Here is a 23,414-nt window from a genome sequence, read left to right as displayed (position 1 = left end):
CCCAAGAACCCCGTCGATGGTCAGAGGGGTGTGCTGACTGTGTGCTCTCCTGTAGTCCACAACCATCTCCTTTGTCTTCTCCACATTCAGGGAGAGGTTGTGGTCTCTGCACCACTCGGCCAGAAGGTGCACCTCATTCCTGTAGACGCCTTGCGTCTTCTACGTATGATGACCTGGATGACTGAGAATCTTCATCAACATCTTCCTGTAGTTTGTTTCATCTCCACCGGAGATGAGACCCACCACAGTTGTGTCGTCCACAAACTTCACAAAGATGTTGGAGTTGTGTATCTTTGAAGAAGAACTTGTTTCTGTCACAGCTCAGGGTGGCCTTTTATTGTGGGCAGTTTGAGGTACACCTGTGCACTAATCATGATGTCAGATCAGCATCTTGATGTGGCACACCTGTGAGGTGGGATGGATTATCTCAGCAAAGCAGAAGTGCTCACTATCACACATTTAGACAGATTTGTGAACACTGTTTGAGAGGAATGGTAATATTGTGTATCTGGAATGAAGTTTAGATCTTCAAGTCCATCTCATGAAACATGGGAGCAAAAACAAAAGTGTTGCGTTTATATTTTTGTTGAGTGTATATGTGTTACACATTATTACTAGATGAGCTGCAGTGAAACATCCAAGCCACCACCTCCCAGCACATATCAGAGATGCAGAACAGATGGAACAGTCTTATGGAGTGATGGAGGCCATGAAGCCTCCTAAAGCTTTGAATGGAGCTGAAGTCATGATGCACTGACCTTTCTTTTTATATATCTTGTCTCATAAGTATTTGTTATAATATTGCCCCAAAAAGTCAGTCACACTTGTGTGAAACCAGCCTGTCCAGTTAGGATCAACACTGATTGTGGATCAGTTTCAGCTGCTGTTGTGCAAATGGAACAGACAACAGGTGGAAATGAGAGGCAGTTATCAAGACAGCCCTATAAAGGAGGTATGTGTTATAATACTAAATTATGTCTTCAGCTACTTTTATACTCATTATTAATCCCAGATTAAGGTGTCATTTAGGAGAGAGATTTAAATTATATCTTTATGTAACTTCTCCTTCTGATACACTCTGTTATTCAGTTACAACATGCTGACTGGAAATCTGCAAAATGAGCCCTGAATTTTTAGAGAAAGTAGAAAGGACACCAGTATTACTGTCCAAACTAAACTAAAGGTTCCACTGAGATTTGAACTCAGATCGCTGGAGTCAAAGTCCAGAGAGCTAACCATTACACCATGGAACCTGCTTCTCATGGGTCTTCTTCTCCTCCTCTACCCGGCCGACTGTCAGCAGTTTGACATTGGTAAAGATACGTGCAAAGATTTCTTTGTGTCAACAAAGACTGAACACTTTGCATATCACTGTCCTCCATGTCTAGATAAGGCTTGCTGTCTAGCAGCTGGGAGAAATGTCTTTTTGTGGCTGTGGCATTAGCTCAACATTGAATCATAAAGTTTATTTGTTGCATAACAGGAAGTGGTCTTGTATTAGGGTGTGACCCTCCTGAGAAGCAGAACCTCTCCTCTGATAATTGTCTCTCATTGGACAGATATGAAAATTAGCCTGAACTATCCGGGCTCTACATGTTGTTACAGAGAATAATTCTGTGCAGACAGGTTAACTGAAACAGAGAGCATTGATTCAGGGTGAACTTCCTGTGTGTGCAGACAGTGGAGGTGGTTTCAGGTGTTATAAATTGGCATCCCCATGGTTCAGATGAAGAAGTGGTTCCAGTTCCTCACAGGTCCTGTTTTCAAATCCCGGACGAGCCCACATCTTTGAACTTCAGTAGATTGGATGTTTGCATTTACAGGATTAATCTTTATTCCAACTTAGACCCTGTAAACAGCTGTCTGCTCAAACTCCCAGCAGCAATCATTGTAGAACTGAGACCAAATCATCAACCGCAAGCTCTACTTCCGACTGTATCCTGGGGAAGCCACTCCACGCCTGTATGGACTCCCCAAGATACACAAGGAAGGAGTCCCCCTCTGCCTCCTTCAGGTGATGCTTTATGGCCTCTGATGTCACCTGGAGATAGTGGAGAAAAAACAGACAAAAGAAGTGAAAGAGGAGCATGACAACTAGAACAAGAACAACAAAAAGTTTCAATTACAATTAGGAAAACGATAGAGAAGGTTGAAGCAAGGCGTCTGGACTTGTAGAGTTTTCTAGAAGACGTTTCGCTGCTCATCCAAGCAGCTTCATCAGTTCTGATGAAGCTGCTTGGGTAAGGTTGTGAGAGTCTTAAAGTTTGGTCAGAATTCAATATCTGTCTTGTGTCTACCTGAGCAGTTGGTCCTCCAGGCCAGACTCAGTCACAGTGAAATTGATGATTGTAACTTAAATACATTTCTGGAAAACAGAAAAAAATGTACATGCCAAAAGACACATTTTACATCAATCGAAGCCAGGATCACACACACTACAATTCTAATGAAACACTCATTAATTTATGAAGATTTAACTGTCATGTCACTCTGCATCATCAGTGCCTTTGTTTTTTCTGTCTAACAAAAACGCTCCTCAGACTTATTCGGCCGTTACAGTCACCATGCAACCCCTGGTTGAATAAACACTGGAGTAAACCCTTGCATTCACAGGGTCCTTCTGCTCTCCTGGCTGGTGTTGAACAAAAGGGCATTGCACACAGGTGTAGCTGGCAGGTGATTTAATGTCTGCAGAAACATGGTTTGATGCCAGGCGTTCATTATACTGCCCAATATGTAGCTTCAATGGCAGAAGGATTCACAAAGGTTCTTGTGTGCGATACTGTTTTTATTCCAAACATGTGCTTCTTGGAAAGCACATAAATACCTATTATAGTTGATAGCCGTTTGGGATTTTGTGAATTCCAAGACTCCATAGTGACCTAACTGTCTCTGGTGCACACTTGCTGATGCCAAGTGTATTACCTACAGCATTCAAGGAAACATGATCAGACATGGAAACACAATAAAGAAGCAGTGAAAATATCTTAATTTAGTGCAAATTTGCAATGCTGAACGAGCTGGTTGGTGTCCTTTCTACTGTATGAAGGGAAGCTTGGTATTGTTGCGTTAGGTATGCTGGGGCGGAGGCCAGTCTGTGACTTTGTCTCTGACTGTGTCTGAAAGGAGGTTCTATTTTCATAGAATACATATGTCCTCTGAATTAATTTACACCACCTGATCCTGTGGGTCGATCATAAGAGGCCAGCGACGGTCTTTGGTTACCAGGATTCCATTCTCTGTAGATACAGTGTCACAGGGCAACCCTTCAGTGTTCCACTGGAGGATGTCATATGGATCACTCAGAAAGTCGATCAGGCTGAAGGGGGAACTGATGGGTATGTTTAGCTTCTGATACTGCTTAATCCACTGGGGAACAAGAGTAAACAGGGTATATGGTATTAGCTGTTACTGCTTTTTCACAATATGTTTCTAAAAAAAAAAACTCTAGACCAGGCTCACATTGGCCATACCAGCTGCACACTTTATCACAGAGGCCCTAAAGGTTTTAAACCATCCCATCACACTGTACCTACCAGCTGTCTATGGTGGGAAGTGAAGGCTCCATAGTAGGCAATGCAGGCAGCTGCAATGCATACATTTCCCACAACACTGTTGATGTCCTGCTCAAGATTTGCAACATTTTTTTCCCAGCGTATCTGCTGTCCCCCAGAGCAGAAGTCAGTTTCCCTGCTCTGTCCAGTCGAGCCTGTGTCAGAGCCATTTTGTAGGTCCTTCATCTGATCCTCCACCTCCTTAAGTTGTTGTTGCTTTTCCCTTAGTGTTTTCTTGGTTGTATCCAGCTCTGCCTGCGTAGGTAAGGGTAGCGGGAGAAGAGTATGCAGACCAGTCACACAGAGCGGTGCATGGCAGATGAATAGCCAAAGTGACAAAGGAACAGACAGCAGAAAGACTGTGAAGAAATATTGCAAATGTGCATGTGTATCAGTAATAATAAACTGCACTCTTTATGACTGACCTGTGCTTTAACCACGTTTTCTCTTTCTTTGGAGTAAAGATCCATAGCTATGACCCACATGCACAACGACCCGTAAGCTTTGGACGCCTTCTCCACCTAAAAGCAGCACATGATAAAGTATTACACCCAGCACACTGAAACAAACTGTGTCAAATTCCATCTATTTTTTCAGAATATATATCATTAATCTACATAGCCTACAGTACAGTGGATAAAGGATATAAATTACATTGCCATTCCAATACTGACATTATGACATTTACTACAAAACTGCCCAAGTGTCTGAACTCTAATCTTTTTTTACTTTAAGTAAAAGAAACGATAAGAGAAGTTCTGTTGATAGATCCGATAGATCATGTCCGAATGTTGGACATGAAATTCAAACAGACCTTCTCAGGTAGGAACTCAGAGTTGTTGATGCATTTTTGCAGCTTCAGCAGGATCTGAGGTTTGCTATTATCCTTGTCATAGTCTGTCAGACGCCTAAGGAAATTGAAATCTCCCAGTAATTGCTTGGCAGAGCTCCAGTCTGGTCTGTAAAAAAAAAAAGCAATATTAGTGAGAAACTCTGGAAAAAATGGGGAGGTCAAAAACGGTCAATTCCCCTTGTTTCTTCTGATCCCCTCCCGAGTTGGTTTATGAGGAAGGAGCGGATAAATTCTGGTCTCAAGATTACAATTTATTGAACAATGAGGCAGATTCTGAGTCACAGAGCTCTGGGTTGTTGACCACAAAGAACCAAAGAAGAACAACACAAGAACAGGACAACCAACAAAAACAAACAACCACACAGCAACAACGAGCAACGCAACAACAACTGGACATGGAATTCACACATTGATATACCACATGGGCGTTCCTGCCTGCCGGCCCACAGGGGCATCTACTATCCCCCCTGCAGACCCTGGGTCATACAGCGAATAGACTATTAGTGTTTATTCCCTAATAAGGTAAAGCTCCAATTCCTCAAATCTCATAGGTTGTGAGTCCGATCTAGGGATGACCATAACATGGGGTACTCAGGAGAAAAACACATTCCTTTAGAATCTGGCTTTTATCAGGTCAGAGGTGCTGCTGTCCTTAGTCTGAATTTATGACCATCTCGTACCAACCGGAGCTCCAGAGAGCAGAAAAACAACTGATCTCATCTGCCACAGCCTGAACTGCAGAAAACAAAGTTATATGACACACTATGAAATTACTTCTTAATACATTCAGTATCCCCAAATTACTTTGATTTTCTATAAAACTTCCTAACACATAAACACTTATGAAAATCACATTATTAAGTGATAAACACATTTAAACATGAATACTTCATGTTAGGGGCACACTCCTATATATCTGAACACACACTGCAGAATCAATTCTTTCACCCTACACTAGACAGGCTGATTTCACACAACTGTGGCCAGATCAACCTGTCTCTGGCAACAGATTAAGTACCACAGGCTTTTAAACTGCTGTGATCTTCAACCTCACCTTTATTTCTAAGATATTTCAAAGGGTGGCTGCAAGTCAGTCCACCTACAGCACCGGTCTGTTTGAAGTGTTCCTGGATCAACAATAATCTGTTTAATATCACAGACCAGAGTGAAATCAAGTCCTTTTGAGGCAGAAATAAGCCCCTGGACTCACTGTGGGGCCACAGTCACTTTTTGATGAAAACACCAGTTTTTGAGGTTTATTATTTTAAAGGGGTCTTCATGGTATAAATGTGCTGGCTGCATCATAAGTTCTTGTTATTTAATGATAGTTAATTATAACTTCCTGGACCTGCAGACTCTTTGTCTTCATATGGGCTGAATGAAGGGAGACTAGCACAGATTTGACATGTGTGACTTCCACATGCTTTCCTACCATGAATGGAACAAGTCAAGCAGCACATGATGTGTTTGTGTAACACTGGAGATGTTAGCTGTACATGTGCAGAACAAAGACATGACCCACAGCAGACCATCATGCCCTTCTGATCAGTTTATTGAGTCTGTTTGTGTCCACTGCTTTCAGTCTGCTGCCCCAGCACACAACATATATAGATATTCAGGCCTAAAAAAATCCTTCAAACTTGGCACACATGTATAAGGCTGTATGTATATTGTACTGTATGTACATGTATATTCCTGCGATTGAGTCCTGTGAATTTGGTGCCTGTGTGTCAAAGTATTGCTGAGAAATTGCTGGAAATACGGTAAATCAGGTTTGGCTTTTCCACATTCAAGCCTGTGCCATTCAGACACAGAATGGCCAAACCTCTAAAATTGGCTCAGAACATTAGCTCTGGAACCTGGACATGTTTGCAAAGTTTCATGTCTCTAGGCCACTCAGTTAGCTACTTAGCTTTAGCAAGTGGCTAATGAGCTGGAACAAACATTTTGTCACTCAGTGGTGGGAGTTGAACAACCTAGTCAAATATCAGCCTGACATTCCTAGAAGAAGAGAATGTTTCTTCATTGGAAGGAGGCCTGAGGTGTGTCACATGATTTCTGAGTTAGTGCTGGAAGTCATGTTTGGATCCCTACAGGGTCTCTGTAGGACCCAGAGGACAGAGAGTCCCACAGTGCAGACAGGCCCCCCTCTCAAAGGGGACAGGCAGGACATCTGGCCGGGGGAGAGGGAGGGGCCGGGCGCGGTTGGGTGCTTTTGGAGGGAAAGACAGTGCAGCAGCTCATTCTGCTGCAGACAGAGGGAGAGAGCAGACCATTCTGAGAGCTCCAGCAACTGTAAGTTAAGCTAGTTTCTTCTTCATGCTAATAGCTTAGCATAGATCCCTGTGCAGGTCAAAACAGCTCATATTACCAGTGTTGATGCATGTACTTTTATACAGCTTCAGTGATTTGATTCTGCAGGATCTGTAGCTGTAAAATTACAGCTGAAAAACTTTTCTGTAGCAGAAAAAGTCAAATGATCCAATCTAGGCCACCTGCATTGCTGCATTAATTTCAGATTGCAACCTTTCTCCCAGTTTTTCTTTGATGTCAACAGGCATCAAGTAGAAGCAGAGATATATGATATATTAATGCTGAATCAATCTTGAACCCCTTTTTCTTTCAGATGACAAAGCCTAAGCAGATGCTTACATGTCCTGTATGTGGTGGGACCTTCTGGTACGCCTCCAGGCACCTAATGAAGGCCCACCACATACAGAACACACAGGAGTGCACCCTGGTCAATGGTCTGGCCACAGGCCATATAGCCCTTGGCTGTGTGCAGTGCCAGTGGGGACGGCCTGCACCAATTGCAGGGAGCTGGCGGCCAAAAACCGGGCTCTTCGGGAGAAGCTGGCACAGCTGGAGGTGAGTGAAGGGTAACAGTATGGCTTCACTTCTACGTAAATTGTATTCACATACAATGCACTTCATCTTCTCTCTCTACAGAGAAAGCTGCAGGGGGCTGGAAAAGAAGAAACCCTCTGCTCCAGCCACTGAGGCAAGTTGTTCCCCAGCAAGAATTTCACCAGCAGGAAAATGCCAGGCTCTGATCTAATGTTTCTTTTACAGCCTCAGTCATCATCCAGCTCTGGTGAAGATTATATGGTAGAGGAGGGGTGGTGGGATCAGGTGCAGCAGGAGGCAGAGTTAGCACATCTGGAGGCTGTGCAGGCACCGGTGGAGGTGGAGCCATGCCTCCTGAAGAACCAACCCTCTGCTTCAGCCACTGAGACAAATTGTTCCCCAGCAAGAATTTCACTGTCACCGGCAGGAAAATGCCAGGCTCTGATCTAATGTTTCTTTTACAGCCTCAGCCGTCATCCAATGGGGGTGTGGCGGTGCCGGCAGAGGTGGAGGTGCCTGACTTTGACGGCGGGGAGGACAGGGCTCTAGACTAACTTTTTGCACTGGTTGCACTGGTGCGCCTAACTTTTTTTCTTAGGTGCACCGGCACAAAATTTAGGTGCACCGCATCACACTTCCATATATTTTTGTAAGCATCAGTACATTTTGTACATACATATCATCTTAAAATGAGTTTGGACCTTGTATAATGAACAGTTACATAAAAAGTATTTTAAATACTGATAAAGTACTGATAGTACTATTTCAATAATTCAATACTCATAGGTTGTGAGTCTGATCTAGGGATGACCATAACATGGGGCACTCAGGAGAAAAACACATTCCTTTAGAATCTGGCTTTTATCAGATCAGAGGTGTTGCTGTCCTTAGTCTGAATTTATGACCATCTCGTACCAACCGGAGCTCCAGAGAGCATAAAAACAACTGATCTCATCTGCCACAGCCTGAACTGCAGAAAACAAAGTTATATGACACACTATGAAATTACTTCTTAAATGTATTTTACAAGCTGACCGGAAGCATTACTTCTGGTCTCGCGCTGCCTCCTTGTGGCGAACGAGGGGTTTGCTAGGGGCGACTGACAACAGACCTGAGCCCTAGCAACCGGCAGAGAGACGCTGTATAAAGCCGGAGTCAAGAGATATTGCTGAGAATTACTGTGTTGTTGCTTTCCATAGCATTTGTCAGGCGCGGTGTTAAAATGGAATCTATGTCTGAAGTTCTCGACCCAGTTTTGGCTGAAGTGGGGTGGGGTAGCCGTTATGCTGTCCCCGAGCTCAACGCTGAAAACAAAGCCTTACTGGAGGAGGTGAGGAAACTTATTATTAACATGTTTAATGGCACAGACGTGTTTAGCTTCCTTTTCTCTGTTTGTTTTTGGGTGTCATCATGTGGGTCGTTTAAAATTACTCACTGAAGAATAATGTTGTAACACAAACCGTTGATAAGGTTTGTTTTGACTGAGTGCAGGTTGTGCACACGGTCCTCCTGCAGTGACACCAGGGTCACTGTTCAATTCATTATTTTAAATATTTAAGAGCAGCTGAAATTTCCAAATAAAATGTAACATTTGAATCTTTTTTTCTTGTTAAGTGTCAGATATGTATGTATGGACAAAAGGTCCTCACTTTACAATTTAGATTGTGTTTTCTTAATGTTATTGCACATCGGTTTTCGGTATCTGAATTTTGATTCACTGTGTGCTGTGTCATGATGATGTCAACAGATTTGTAGAAAAGAGATAGAGCGGACACAACTGGAAGACAAACTGGAGAAAAACAAGGAACAAAAGAAGAACATGGCCAATTACCTAAAGAATATTAAAGAAGAGCTGGAAAACACTGAGGTCAGTATCTATGAGTTGTGATATGTTTGTTTTGTGGTGGGTTATGCAGTGTGTGTTATTTGTGTTGTCTAGGCTCTGTGTGAGGCAAAGGAGAGAGAGATAGAGTTAGAGAAACACCTGACAGCCCTCGCGGAGAGAGAAACTAGCCGTCTGACTCAGGACACGGCTAAGAAGCTCCTTAGGAGAGAGGAAAAACACGCTGGAGGTCCGAGCCTTTCATAAATAAAAAATAGAAAAGAGAAGTAGCTATAGATTGTGATGCCACAATAACATGTATCTGTATCCCCAGAACAACATTTTCAAGGCCAAACAGAAGCTGGAGGAGTTCAGGCAGCAGATGAACAACACTAGAATACTACACATACTACACTGTTCACCTTTAACAGTCAGTCAGCTCCACAGCTGCAAGGCAAGCTGCATTTTTATCACCAACACCTTGCAGCTGTGGAGCTGACTGACTGTTAAAGGTGAACTGTTATCAGTGTAGTATTCTAGTGTGACCCATTTCAGGGTAAGTCTGACCTGGAAGTGGTCGAGCTGCGGGCAGAGTTTGTCCTGAAGCTCCGCTGGGTGGAAGGAGCTGAAGGAGGAGGTGGAAGAGACACATTGGCCTGTGAGGGGTAATAGAGAGGAGCATTAAAGGGTACGCTGCTGTGGCTGCATTAGTCCTGCTGTTTGAGCTGTTTGAGCTGTTCTGCACCTGCAGGAAGTATTTCTCCAGCGCCGGTCTGACGTCTGGGATTTTCTCCATGGCCTCATTCAGCATCTTGTCAATAACCTTGTTAAATTCCTTCATCTCTGTCACTTTAATGTCCTTCTCTTCAAAAGTCTCACTCTTGGTGTTTTTTGCTGAGCGGATCTGTTTGGTCAGCTTGGAGCACTGGAAAACAGCAGGACATTACAGAATTAAACAGGTGGTGTTCTGTATACACACACAACACCCCCTGTGTTTACTGCCGCATCATGAAATGAGCGGTTGATTTTAAACCTGTTTTGTGGCTCTGTCGAGTTTCTCCTTCTGAAAAGCCTGTGACTGCTCCCCCTCCGCCTCAGGACCTGCCTTGGTCAGGGTCACAACCTCAAAATGTTTCTTAATGGTTTCAGTCTTGGACAGTTTCTCATTGAGTTCAGCACTGAGACACAATGATTGACATTGAGTGATGTGACAAACCTTTGAGAACTGAGTGATTTGTTTTTTTTTTACCTGAGTCTCTGCCTCTCCTGTTCACCGAGCTTCAGCTGCTGGCTGAGCATTTCTTTGTACACCTTGATCTCATCCTCCCTCTCTGTCATAGCTTTCTGCAGGTTCAGCTTCCTCTTCTCCAAAGACAGCACGCCGTCTGCCTTGTTGTACAGCAGATCCCTCATACACTCCACCTCTAGCTTCATAAACTTGTGCTCCACCATGCTGTCCTGATAGGGAACCCATGAGTTTAAAATCACAGTGCATACAGCCTTTCTGTCAGGTCCATTCTTAGCTTTGAGGAAAATCTACTTCAACCTTAAGTTTCTCCTCCAGCGCAGCATTGTGGATCTTGGCTTCCTTCAGTCTAAAATACACAGAAACATAAAACAGACATTGTGTAGTACATTACCACAGCTCCAGTCAATACACACACAGAGCCCTGCTGTGATACACTGACTTGTCATTGTAGTCCTGGATGTCCTTCTTCATCGTGGATATGTGGGACGTCAGCATCTTCACATCAGAGGTTGTTCTCTCTAGGTTGCCTTTGCAGCTTTTCAGCTGCGGGACACACGAGAGTCAGTTCACTTATAATAATATCAATATGAAGGCAGTTTATTATTAGTCCACATTCAGCACCTCATCCTGCAGCCTGCCACAGTCACTCTCCTGCTCCTTCAGCTCCTGCTGCAGTTTTACTGCCTGTTTGTTGGCCACCGCTGACTTCCTCTCGGTTTCTTTCCTGTTGTTCCTCTGGATCTCCATCAGGTGCTTCTTCTCTGCAATGGCGGCCCTGTTTTCCCTCAGCTTCTGGTTGGCTTTTGCAAGTTGCTGCAATAATAATTTAAAAGAAAAGACTCCTGTGTGAATTCACTCTAGAATGAATGACCAGTAGATGTTTAATGTCCCATGCTTTACCAGTGCACACTGCTGCATCTCAGCATCTTGTTACTTCATGTTCTTGATAGTGTTTTCCCACAGGTGGGTAAGCTGCTGTGTCTCCAGGTGAGCCTGCTGCAGATTCTCTGTCACCTTATCCAATGCAAGCTGGTACGACAGCAGAGGGATTTTAATGGGAAACCACAACTGCCTACACATACTGTTAGTAATAACACCATGGATGTGCTGTGTTTTTACACATTACCTGGGCTAATTTTGTCTCAGTCTTCTCTTTATCGAGTGCTTTGAGCTTTTCATTGGCCTCCACAGACTTCTTCTCTATCGCCAGAATGAGCGACTGCACCAGGGGAGGTTAGACAGCTGTTAGCTGATGATAACTCAAAGCTGTAAGTGCTGCAGAAGAGAGATGTTTTCATCTCTTTACCTTGATCCTCTGCTCATCTTGCTGAGCGTATTTGTTGATGGCCATCGTGTCCTCATATTTGCCTGCTGACTCCTCCAAAATGCAATCCATTGTCTGCTGGTCCCAGTTCATCTGCTGCCTGAACTCCTCCAGCTTCTGTTTGGCCTTGAAAATGTTGTTCTGGGGATACAGATACATGTTATTGTGGCATCACAATCTATAGCTACTTCTCTTTTCTATTTTTTATTTATGAAAGGCTCGGACCTCCAGCGTGTTTTTCCTCTCTCCTAAGGAGCTTCTTAGCCGTGTCCTGAGTCAGACGGCTAGTTTCTCAAGTGGGGGGCCACAAAATATCGGCTCGTGCAGTGCGGACTTTGCAGTGCGCAGTGCGGACTTTGCAGTCCGCACTGCAAAGTCCGCACTGCGCACTGCAAAGGGTGCACTGCAAAGTCCGCACTGCGCACTGCAAAGGGTGCACTGCAAAGGCCGCACTGCGCACTGCAAAGGCCGCACTGCACACTGCAAAGGCTGCACTGGTCCGCACTGCGTACTGCAAAGTCCGCACTGCACACTGCAGAGTCCGCACTGCAAAGGCCGCACTGCGCACTGCAAAGGCCGCACTGCACACTGCAAAGGCTGCACTGGTCCGCACTGCGTACTGCAAAGTCCGCACTGCGCACTGCAAAGTCTGCACTGCAAAGTCCGCACTGCGCACTGCAAAGGCCGCACTGCACACTGCAGAGTCCGCACTGCAAAGGCCGCACTGCACACTGCAAAGGCTGCACTGGTCCGCACTGCAAAGTCCGCACTGCGCACTGCAAAGGGTTTGATTGTTGTCACCTGTGTCTTGTTAACTCTTGAACAGAGCCATTGCTTGACACTATAGGGGCCCTAGGCGAGAAGGTAACACTGGGACCCTACGGGCTACTAGATTCTATAGAAATGCCGCCCCAAACACAAAGACATGTACAGTGATGATTATATAAGCAACCTTTTTATTAATATAATGTGGAACACACATATGAAAATATTATCTTAAGGAAATATAAAAAACCTGTACAACACAATCAAAATTCATCATAGAAATATATATTTTCTGAAGACTGTCCACAGTGGTGGAAAGTAACTAAGTATTTGTACTTTGTTACTGTACTTAGGTAATTTTTCATGTATTTTTTATGTATCCCCATGTTAAAAAAAAAACAATCCTTGAGTCCAATTGTCTTGATTTAAACTCTTGGAAATTGAAAGTAAGTACTTGAGACTTTGGTTAAGTAGGCTCATTGATGTAGCACATCTACTTTACTTGAGTATATATTTTGCTGGGTAATTGTACTTTCACTTAAGTACTAAACATCAGTACTTCCTCCACCACTGACAACACAAGATATGATGACTAGTATTGTTATTATTAAGTTTGTCCACAGTGCAGGATCATCAGTGAGACCTGGACACCTTGGACCCTTCCTCTGTTACCAGGTCAGGTGCTGGAGGAGCAGAGGAAGGAGTGGAGGCTCTCAGGTGTTGGACTGCTGCTGGGACGTCCTCTGGAGTTTCCTCACAGGGCTCCACATGGCCTGTGTGGTATAAGACCATAATGATCAGCCTGATAACTAACACTGTAAATAATCCAGATTATTATGTGGAGGTTGTGGCATCTTCATGAGGAGACACAGACAGGTGTTTAAGCACAGCACCTGATGAAAAACATTTAAAAAAGCCATAAAATAACACAACTATATGACAATAATTAACTAGCTTGTCCTTTACAGAGAAACACCTGAGCATTAATAAACATTAAATAGACTAAATATATACATTAGTTTTTCCTGCTGTGGTTTAGAGCTCATTAACTCTACACTCAAAAAACTGCTGGGTTAAAAAATAACCCAACCTTAACCCCACTGCTGGGTCACTATGGGACAGAACACACGCTGGGTTATTTTGGCCCAACTGCTGGGTTCTACCTTTTTAACCCAGACTGCTGGGTTATTTTTTGACCCAATCTAGTGAGTCAAATTAACCATATTGCTGGATCAATGTTACATATAATCTGGGTTGTTTTTTGACCCAACCTTATGGGTCAACTTAATATATTGCTGGGTAAATTTTACCTATAGAGTGGGTTGTTTTTTGACCCAACCTTATGGGTCAACTTAATATATTGCTGGGTAAATTTTACCTATAGAGTGGGTTGTTTTTTGACCCAACCTTATGGGTCAACTTAATATATTGCTGGGTAAATGTTACCTATAGAGTGGGTTATTTTTGACCCAACCTAGTCAGTCAAATTAACCATATTTCTAAATCAATGTTACCTATTACCAATTTGTTTGCTCCAACCTAGTGGGTACTCATCCTAACTTGATACAGTAGATTAATTTACTTTGGAACTGTTTATTAGTCAAAATTCAGATTCTGACAACACATTTCTATGTAACAAAACACAGGTAAATGTCAGTGGAAACCAAACAAACCAAACAGTCTTCAGAGATAATCCACACTCTAGGTATGGGCAATGGCTGTCCTCAAAAATTTGACAGCTGAAGATTCTTGTCCATTTATTTCATAAATGCAGTGCTGCAAAAACTCCCATGTGGGTTGGCACTCCTTTGGGTAATTCGTGTCAAAAACATAAAAAGACTTAAAGCACAGGTCCACAGCTTCAAGCAGCGAGTCAGTCTCAATGGCATGGCCTTCCACAACCAGAAATGTTTGAGACACTCTCTCATGTCCCAGCGACAGAACGTGTGGAAAGGTGTTATCCACATTTGTCAGGTACTCCACTATATTGGTTCCAACCTGTTAAATAACATATCAGAAGGTTAGTGTCATAATAAAACAGAAATTTATATTCATATCAACATTGAGTTATTGATATCATATATAGGATAAATGTTGTGAAAGCCTTTCTAGTTATCATCAGTGTTCAACTTGGTTTATATTTATCATTAGATGTGTAGTTTCTGATACTTACTGTCAAGCATTTTAAGAAGTAAAAATCCTCACATTTATTAAAAGAAATATGTGAAAGATAAACTTACAGGCTGCATGTTAACAAATGCCCTTTGAGACTCCGCTGTCGTGGGTCTCACAATTTTTCCACCTCTTTTGAAGAGTGATGGGGGAAGCAGGTTTGGTAAGGCCTTTAAAGCTCTCTCACCTTTATCAAATACACAATACATAGTGCCCCGTTTACTAGTGCTGTTTGTGATTTCCATTATGATCAATTATGGAAAATATATTGTGGATGGAATATGGATAATAATTAATTATAATAAGAACAGGTTTCACAAGATGGATACATGGATAATACAAATATCTTACCAGGTGTGACATCATCTGGCACAACATTTATTTTTCCCTCTCGTTGGGCATATTTTAAGATTTTGTCTGCAATTGCAGGCCACTTCTCAAACATTTGTCCTGCTGCCTCAGGATGAAGTTGCTGAAAGTCTTGCGATATCTGATAAATAAAAAAAAGAACAAATTAATTACGATAGCACTGAGAGTTCAATAAGTACATAATAAAACAAACTTTTTTAAATTACCATGCCAGGATTGTCTGTCAGCCTGGGAAACTCCCTCAGGATTTCACTGATGGTTTTGGAGCCGTTACATCTAATCCATTTGCTTCTGTGTATGGAGGTTTCCTTCATCTTGGCCTCCACTTCAGAGACTGGATATTTGTTAGCTTTCAGCCAGGCAACCATCTCTCGAATATTTTGGGGAGATGAAAGTGAATCTGTTGAACAATAGTAAAGGCAGTAAAGAGTGTGAACTTGTTTGTGAAAGTGGTTGTCACAATTAGATGTTGATTGGCAAGAGAACAAAAACATGAGTATAAAATTACCATCCCATTGCTAAAGAACGGCTGCTAAATGTATCATACAACCTCAGCAGTATCTATAGTCCCTCAAACAACTACCCTGCAACAGAAAAATACTGGAAAAAAATCATGTAAATGAACAAATAATGAAAATATGATACCTTACCTGGTGTAAGGACAGCATGGTCCTCTTGTGGTTCCTGTTGGCGCGGGCGAATCAGGCTCCTCATACGCTTTCTGACATTTCTCAAGCGCTCCTCCAAAAAACCTGTAGCAGGTCTGTGTTTTCGGCCAGGTGTGTACCATGCTCCCTGTGACATAAGATCCAATTCAGCTTTAAGTGTAAACCCAATAATAGGTAATGAAGCAATTAACAAAAAATGTGTTTGTGTTAAAAACCACATTAATGGAACACAGTTGCCACATTGCCAAATTGACTATTACTCATTTCACTTCCTTGCTGTCCTTCCATGGCACGCAATTTTTTTTTAAGAACAAAATAATTTGACAGTTTGTGACATCTACATAACTCACTCAACTCTTAACTGAAACAATTACAGCCTTTTCCTTGAGTAAGGATGTACAACTAAACGCATTTGTAAACAGTTCAAAAACGCACATTTTTAATTTATGCATTTACTTTATTGGTGGGATAAAATATACTGATTACTAAATATCTGGGTGAACTTACATAGCTGCTGCCTGTGTCATCCTTAAGACATGGAAATTCATAAATCAACGCCATGGCAAGTGCTATCTTAGTGTCTGAGGGTGGCCTGTAGAGGATAGCATTTAAAAATGGGTAGAAAGGTTACGATGCCATTATATAAATCAACTGCATTAAAATTTTATTTTTTCTCCTTGCAAAACTTGCTTACATTTCGCCATGTTTTTCAATAAGGTGGGATACCAGAAGTCTCACAAGAAGCTTCCTCTCTTTGGATGTAATTGATTGCTTCTCATCCAAAGTGCTTAATATAGATCTCCCTTCAAGGCTACCTCCCAACATTTGGCGAATCGCCTATATTGGATATAAACAAATTACTTAAAGATTTTTACGCATTGCACTGTTATCTAGGTGCTTAGAAAATTCAAACATACAAATTCTGGATGAAGCACCACAGTAAGCAGAGTTGTCGATGCCACCGTTTCAACATTCTTTTCTGATAAACATTGATCCTTTGTCGAACAGGCAGCTTGGAGCTATAGTAAGGAGGGATTCAAAAACTCATCATGCACTTAAAACAAACATTTAACACAATACATATAATTCAACACCTGATCATAACATTGTGAATGTCAGATGAAATGAACAGCGTCTTAAAAGATTCTGTATCTAAGTGAAACATATAAACAGTCATCATTATCCCTGAAGGACTTCACTGCATGGAGAGTGTGATAGTCAAGGAGGGAACCTTGATCAACAGCAAACACATCAGTGGTTGCTGTTACACCGTAGGCAAAGAAATGCTTCTCAAATCCTACTGTATCCCATTTTTGGATGACAAGCTTCACTCTGTCACCCAACATGAGAAGGCTTTTCACTCTACCAAACTGGGGCTCGCCATCAGCAGTGTAAGACAGAAATACTGTGGTTCCAGGTTTGTAGTGTGTACCATTTACTTTTACCCAAGCTGGCACAAAGATCTCTGTAAAGGGTGGAATATCCTCAAGACCATTTTGTACATCACAAAAGCCATCCATTACGGCAAGCAAAACACTCTGGCCTGGACCAACCTCTGTTTCATTTTTAAACACAGAACCAGAGAGGAGTGAGTAGCATAGCATCATCTGATGCCGAAATGCCATAGTCTTACAAATATTCTTAAAGTTACAGGTGACATGGCTGATGCGTTTAAAGAAACCATGTTTGGCTTCAAATCGCATCGACCAGAACTGAACAAGTGGTCCCAAGTGTAGGATTGCATTTGGATAGTGCACCATGAGGTGGTGCTTCGGGCGAAGATGCAATCTGGGGTACAGCTCAAGGAACAGAGAGTGATGCTCATCAATCAGTGCAGCCAAGTAAACTACAGCCTCTGGTGTAATGGAAGAAGAGAAAATCAACTCCATACATTCCAGAAGGAGAAGCAAGAGCTCCCAGTGCTTGTTTTCTTCAGGAATGAGGTCCCCAATCATACATGGCAACCATCTGAGGAGACACCATGTTTGCGCTGCAGACTGATGCATTGCTCCTTCGGGATTTTTAAGTTCATTCTTCCCAATCAAGGATGGCTTATTCTTCAGATCAGGAAAGCCATAATCAAAACTTGTGATCCGGAAGTTGAGTTTTTCAAGGGTCAAGTGTTTGTCCTCAATCAGTGAAGAGATTACCAGCTTCAACTCATATGGCCCCACCCCTTCCAACAAGTCATGCATTATGTCTGCAACTTTGTTGTCTGTGACATGAAAGTAGGACAGACTGTTTAGGATGCTGTCTCTTTTAACACCAGTCTCAGACACATTACCATGACAAACATCTTCAGCATGGTTTGTTTCATTTCTTATCATGGCAAGATCCTCTTTTGTCTGTGTCCTTGTGATGTTCTTGTGTGCCTTGCACATGCGACAGAAGAAATTACTTGAGAAGCTCTCAGTAAAACCTAGAATGGCATTTAGGCCAAGATTGTCCCCACACACCTGTGCAACAGAAAACCTCATTTCACCCTTGAAAAGAGGTGTGTTGAGGGAGATGCCAGTGATCTCAAGATCTTTCAGCTCCTCTACAATTGACTGTAGAACACTATCAATCCCATAGGTTTTTGCATCATCTGTTCTGTAAACTGCTATGAGAAAGTGTGATGAGAGTTTTGATAGAAACTCTGGAGGCAGACTCTTGATAGTGAAGTAAAGGAACCCCAACTTGTGTACCACAACCTTTGAGCCTAGTGGGTTAACTATTTCACAGTCATCGTTGTACAAAAGAAGTGGAACAGACACATTGCTGGAAAAGAGACAATGCTGCTTGCAATACTTCCCATCATAGAAGTCTATGAGTACTCCATTTTCTCTTTTCTGCCAGGTGAAGATGGCCTCCAAAATGCCAGGGATCTCAAGCAGTTGAGTTAGCAGAGTTTTCAGTGGGACACGAAAAAACACATCCTGAACAGCAACCTGTCTAAGTGTCCCAGTAGCAGAGTCCCTTCTCTGCACATATGAGACTCCAGGCAGAGCCTGCTCTACAGGCTGGATAAAGTATCCTGACTTTGCAAAATACTGCATTTGTTTGAAGTCTGAATCCAAACCTTTAAAGGGGCACACTGCCTTATCAAAATCACGGGCAAGTTCTTGCACCTCTGGGTCATCCCGATGGCCGAATTTCGCAAAGAGAGACAAAGACTTTCTCTGAAGTGAACCCACAATGTCTGAAATCAAGCAGGATGTCTGTGCAACAACAAAATTGACTGTACTATATGTCTGTGCTGCCTTGGCCTTAAGAGCTGCTAAAAACAGAGCTACCCGCTGTGTTACAGTCTCTGGCTGCAACTCGTCCCAGAAATCATCTTCGTTTCTGCCCTGTTGTGTAGGAGCCTCAGATGTGTCTGCATTTGCTAACTCTCTATCAATGGGACCTGAGAAACACTGTACAGACATTGTTGTGGTACCAATTAAATGCTGTCCAGTACTTTGGGCACTTTCTTGGACAGAATGTTGAAGAAGATGTCGTCTGAATGACCGAATATATCTGAATGTCCGTCTGCAGCCATCTTCGCAGCATTGAAAAAAGGACGAAGCGGTATTAACACCATGAACTGCCCTTAAATGAACAAACAGTCCTTTTGCATGACCAGGGATTGCCTGTCTGCAGCGAAAGCATGTGAATGACATTAGAGAACTTACCTTTAATCTTTACCAAACTTACAAAAACAAAAGCACTTTACTCACAAGCTCCTTGTGATGTTTTTGAAATTTGAGACGTTGACCAATTTTTGGAATAAGATGCTGCATGGCAGCATCATCCAGCAAAAGGAAACTCTCCTCATCCACTTCCTGCTCTGAAAATTAAACAGACAAAAACAGACAGTTGTAGTTTTGAGTCCACACACAAAATATGCCACAGATAAATGAAGTCAACTTCGGCTTAGTTGGTCATAAAACCAAGCACATCAGCTGAAGAAAAAATTAAAAAAACACCTTCTGTTTAAATCTAAAAAGTTAGTTAGTTTACTGTAGTATTGGTGTAGCTCTTCAGGAAAGGCTATTTACAATGAAAACCCTCATAACATGTGCTTGCATCTTGATAGACGTTTTAGCAATGTTAACTAAATATTAAATATTAGCTTACCTTTGAATGTATCCAACAGGGTGTCCAGCTGCCATTCATTTAATTTTGTTTTGACAAATTCATCCATCAAGTCTGATCTAGAATAATTAGAATCAGAATCAAAATTACTTTATTCATCCTCAAGGGGAAATTCGGGGATAATAATAATACAATATTATTTATAATTATTTATAATATTTATATAATAAAAATAATATTAAAGATAAAATGTTTAGGCAATGAAACAGTCTAACTTTGTATATATAATTTGCCAAGAAACATATGCCAAAAATATGTAAACATAAAAAATTTAATCTAATCTAATAGATGAAAATTGGTACTTCGGCTATAGGGCGCTGCCATATTTTCGACGCGTCACTGTTGTCGTCATGCGTCATGTGATTCGGTACAAACGCACAGCAGTGAAACCTATTGATTTGTTATTGTTAAGAGAAGCCGGTCTGTTTGCAGTCACTTTTAACTTAAATGCATACGGCAGCGATTCATTCTCCTCTAAAGACACAGAGACCCGCAAATAAAATCTATTTAACGATAACGTTAAATAAAATTTGTTGTTAGTGTTTATTTGATTGATTATTTTATTTACATACCATTAACGCATTAACGACAGAAAGTAAACAATAGTGTTACGCCTCAAATAGATTTTGGGAAAAGGCCGCTAGCTTCGGGACTCTCCCAGACGCTTACTCCTGGCCCACCGCTGCTCTTGCCTTTCACACAAACACACAAAAAAAAATCTGTTCCCCCAAAATGTACCACCACTATCAAGCTGATCCTGCCAACAACGCCAAATGTTATGTGGCTATGAGACCAGCTGAAGAAATGATGAGAAGGTGGGTCTAATCAAATCAATTTATTAATGCAATCAAACAACATAAATTTGCCCACCTCCACTACCCCACTTCCAAAGAACGGCCGCCCGGAATGAAAGAAAAGTCCACCCCACACTTTATGAACAACTGTGATTCCACCACACACGTGAGTCAGGCACTGCAATTGTGTTTCACTGCACACGTGAGTATTTAGACACTGCAACCGTGTTTCACTGCACACGCCTGGCAGGTCGTATGGAAGTAGGGTAGGTACGGATTAAGGGGAAAACAAAAAAACGAAACAACAATAAACAAATTAAGAAAGAAAGAAAAACTAGTCCGCCCCAAAGGCACCTCCCAGTTCTTTTGTGCCACACACCGGCTCACTTGCCGGGCGGACTAGACAAAGAAAAGAAACCGACAATTTGCATGCTATGGCAAGAGCAGCGATGCCCATCAACCCGACGCTCTGCAACAAAACAAATACTTTCTTTTAAAACCGCTTTACACTTTATTAAATCATGCTTAAAATACCTGCAATATAATTAATAATCCTTAAAATACCTGGCATCTGCGTGACCAAACTACTTGTGAATACCGTCTACTTCTTTGCCTGAACATCCATCTGTAATGTATAAAACAAAGTCAATCAACCACCCGTCAAATACTTTAAAACAAAAAGGTAGGCTACAGCCAACCCGCATACCTGTATGGCCTCCCTGCACGCCAGTGTGGAGCAAGGTGTGCACCTGCCTTACTCCACCGGGCGGAACCAAACCCCAACACCTTTGTTCCCCCGTACAAGGAGCCCTATATATGCGGGTCGACTTACCCTCCCCTTTTTCCCGACCTGAGGCAAATAGCACCCGCTACAGGATGTTTGTGTTTAATACCAACTCACACAGTATGAATAAATCGATGCGATGTCAAGTCAAAACTCACGGACGTAGTCGCGCACCTTAAATCTTCGGTGCGGCTTTTGGAAAATGACGGCTCACTTGACTGCAGTCACGATTGCTGTGCTCACACTGTACGGCTGTATGGTGCGATTGTCGGCTGCGACTTCAGGTGATCACACTGAACCCGAAATGAAACATGTCTAACTCGGTACTGTTGCTGTTTCAAAGAAAAAGTCAGTCAGAATTTGTGTTGCATGCTGCTGCATCACCTCTGTCCTAAAGCGATAGAGTATAAATATATCTCTCTCCATGGCTGTGCTCTGTCCAACAACGTATGGGCGCCGCCATGTGTGTTATCGTCTGTAGCAACTTCATGGAGGCTCAGAGACATCGCGTATTCGGCCAACGCATGCGCAATAAAGGAAAAGAGACTTCGGGCCGTATATCTACTTAAACAGTGCTTTACTCTTACGAAGGGCGACAAAAATATCAAACATGTCAGAAATTCAACCGATCATCCGATTGCCGCTCGTGCCACTTTAACCGCCTCCAGTAAGCCCATGTCGACTGACGCACGACAAAGCTAAAATTAGGCCCGAGTCAAACGGACAAGTCTGCAGTGTGCTGCGTCCCTAATGGTCACTTTAAATGCTAAAAGAAGGATTCTCATGTTTGTTTTTAATCGAACTCGGTACTAAAGAGACTTACAATATAAACGGACACAAAGGTTAGGACTGTGAATTCAGATAAAGACACACAATGTATTGGCTAACTTTATACTGACGGCTTGTCTTAGCTAGCATATTTGCTCTGGCATACGCCAACCAACAAGTATCACGGCACAGAATAAGAAATATGTACACCACAAGCATTATAATTCAATATTGCGACGATAAGTGACAATTAACATTAAAATAAACACAATATGGTGACCTTAACCGACAAATGAAGAATATTAACCTACCAGAAAGTCCAGCAGTTGTTTCCCCTGCCAGCCGAAAAAACTGGAAACTTCCATGGGCGGGAAAATAAATGACACTGTGGCTGGGTCAAAATAACCCAACCAGATGGCTGGGTGGTGAAAATGCCTTTGATCCAGCATGAGCAACCCAACCATTGGTTCACAGTACCCCAAACAACCCAGAATGGTGACCCAGCATAATCAACCCAGCAATGTGTTTACAAAAATAACCCAGCACTTTTTTGAGTGTAACAGTAAGTTGTAACAGCAGCACTTAGCTTAATGCTAAACAAGCTAAAGTAGCATTAGCATAGCAGCTACATACTGTTGCTGCATGAGCTAACAAGCTACTTTACAGCTTCATTTATGTTTTTATACGTTTAAGTTTTATATCACGTCATTATATTGACGTTTGTAACTCATTTAGCAGACGTTTGTACGCAGAGCGACTCAGTGAACATTCAGGCTGCAGTATGAAGGAGGCTGTAGTGACGTGAAGCCTGCGTCTCTAAAAGTGTTTAACCCTCATGCATTGTTCGCAAACACTACCCTAATGTGTTGTTCGGGGACAAAAACGTCCCCTAACTTTAACGGTTTTAAAAATATATTAGATAAATATTTTTTTGAAATTTTTTTGCATAGACCTTTTAATTAACTTCAGTTCTAATCAACAGTAGTGAAAAAATCATTTTCCCCCAGGATTTTAACCGTTTAATCACCAATTTTATAAGGGGTGGTGCTGAAGATTGAAAAAAAAAAAAACACAAAATTGCTCATTTTTAATAGAAAAGGTGAATGTGGACTGGATTCTTTTTAACCTTCATTACAGTCTTGGTCATGTCAAACATCAGTAAAAAAATTGACTTTATTGCATTATTAGTTTTTGCACAGCACTGGATTTTCTTTTTTTTTTCCTAATGTGTTGTTCGGGGACAAAAACGTCCCCTAACTTTAACGGTTTTAAAAATATATTAGATAAATATTTTTTTGAAATGTTTTTGCATAGACCTTTTAATTA

At 42.1% G+C, this 23,414-nt stretch overlaps 2 protein-coding genes across 8 annotated transcripts; both read right to left on the bottom strand.

The window, feature by feature from the left end:
• Positions 1–10,595: 10,595 nt before the first annotated feature.
• LOC114430562 (coiled-coil domain-containing protein 39-like) lies at positions 10,596–11,353 on the bottom strand. Its single transcript, XM_028398637.1, has 4 exons — positions 11,226–11,353; positions 10,947–11,138; positions 10,765–10,868; positions 10,596–10,671 (listed from the first exon to the last, which is right to left on the bottom strand). Exons 1-4 carry the CDS (start codon positions 11,241–11,243, stop codon positions 10,596–10,598), a joined length of 390 nt encoding a protein of 129 aa, XP_028254438.1. The 5' UTR covers positions 11,244–11,353.
• Positions 11,354–13,991: 2,638 nt separating this feature from the next.
• On the bottom strand, positions 13,992–22,566 carry LOC114430575 (uncharacterized). Of its 7 annotated transcripts, XM_028398651.1 has the most exons (12): positions 21,243–21,577; positions 21,101–21,161; positions 19,725–19,801; positions 19,325–19,434; positions 16,541–16,642; positions 16,318–16,460; positions 16,131–16,215; positions 15,606–15,750; positions 15,162–15,355; positions 14,938–15,076; positions 14,655–14,773; positions 13,992–14,412 (listed from the first exon to the last, which is right to left on the bottom strand). In XM_028398651.1, exons 3-12 carry the CDS (start codon positions 19,789–19,791, stop codon positions 14,116–14,118), a joined length of 1,401 nt encoding a protein of 466 aa, XP_028254452.1. In that variant the 5' UTR covers positions 19,792–19,801; positions 21,101–21,161; positions 21,243–21,577; the 3' UTR covers positions 13,992–14,115. The 7 variants fall into 7 exon arrangements, 6 of the variants coding, with proteins under 6 accessions (XP_028254452.1, XP_028254453.1, XP_028254454.1 ...); XM_028398652.1 differs by lacking the exons at positions 21,101–21,161; positions 21,243–21,577 and adding an exon at positions 22,400–22,566; XM_028398653.1 differs by lacking the exons at positions 21,101–21,161; positions 21,243–21,577 and adding an exon at positions 21,705–21,740.
• Between the last annotated feature and the right edge of the window lie 848 nt (positions 22,567–23,414).

Source organism: Parambassis ranga, unplaced genomic scaffold, assembly GCF_900634625.1.
Source record: "Parambassis ranga unplaced genomic scaffold, fParRan2.1 scaffold_24_arrow_ctg1, whole genome shotgun sequence".
In the NCBI taxonomy this organism is placed as follows: Eukaryota; Metazoa; Chordata; class Actinopteri; family Ambassidae; genus Parambassis; species Parambassis ranga.
Note: the sequence above shows the minus strand (reverse complement) of the source record. Positions and strands in the feature narration are given on the sequence as shown.

Coding starts and splice junctions, on each gene's coding strand:
- LOC114430562 (XM_028398637.1), bottom strand. Junction 10,869..10,946: donor GTGGCAGGCTGCAGGATGAG/GTGCTGAATGTG, acceptor TGTGTCCCGCAG/CTGAAAAGCTGCAAAGGCAA. Junction 10,672..10,764: donor ATCCAGGACTACAATGACAA/GTCAGTGTATCA, acceptor TGTGTATTTTAG/ACTGAAGGAAGCCAAGATCC.
- LOC114430575 (XM_028398652.1), bottom strand. CDS start 19,791: ATGGATGAATTTGTCAAAACAAAATTAAATGAATGGCAGCTGGACACC. Junction 19,435..19,724: donor CCTGTTGGATACATTCAAAG/GTAAGCTAATAT, acceptor TTTAATTTTCAG/AGCAGGAAGTGGATGAGGAG. Junction 16,461..16,540: donor TGGTGCTTCATCCAGAATTT/GTATGTTTGAAT, acceptor TATCCAATATAG/GCGATTCGCCAAATGTTGGG.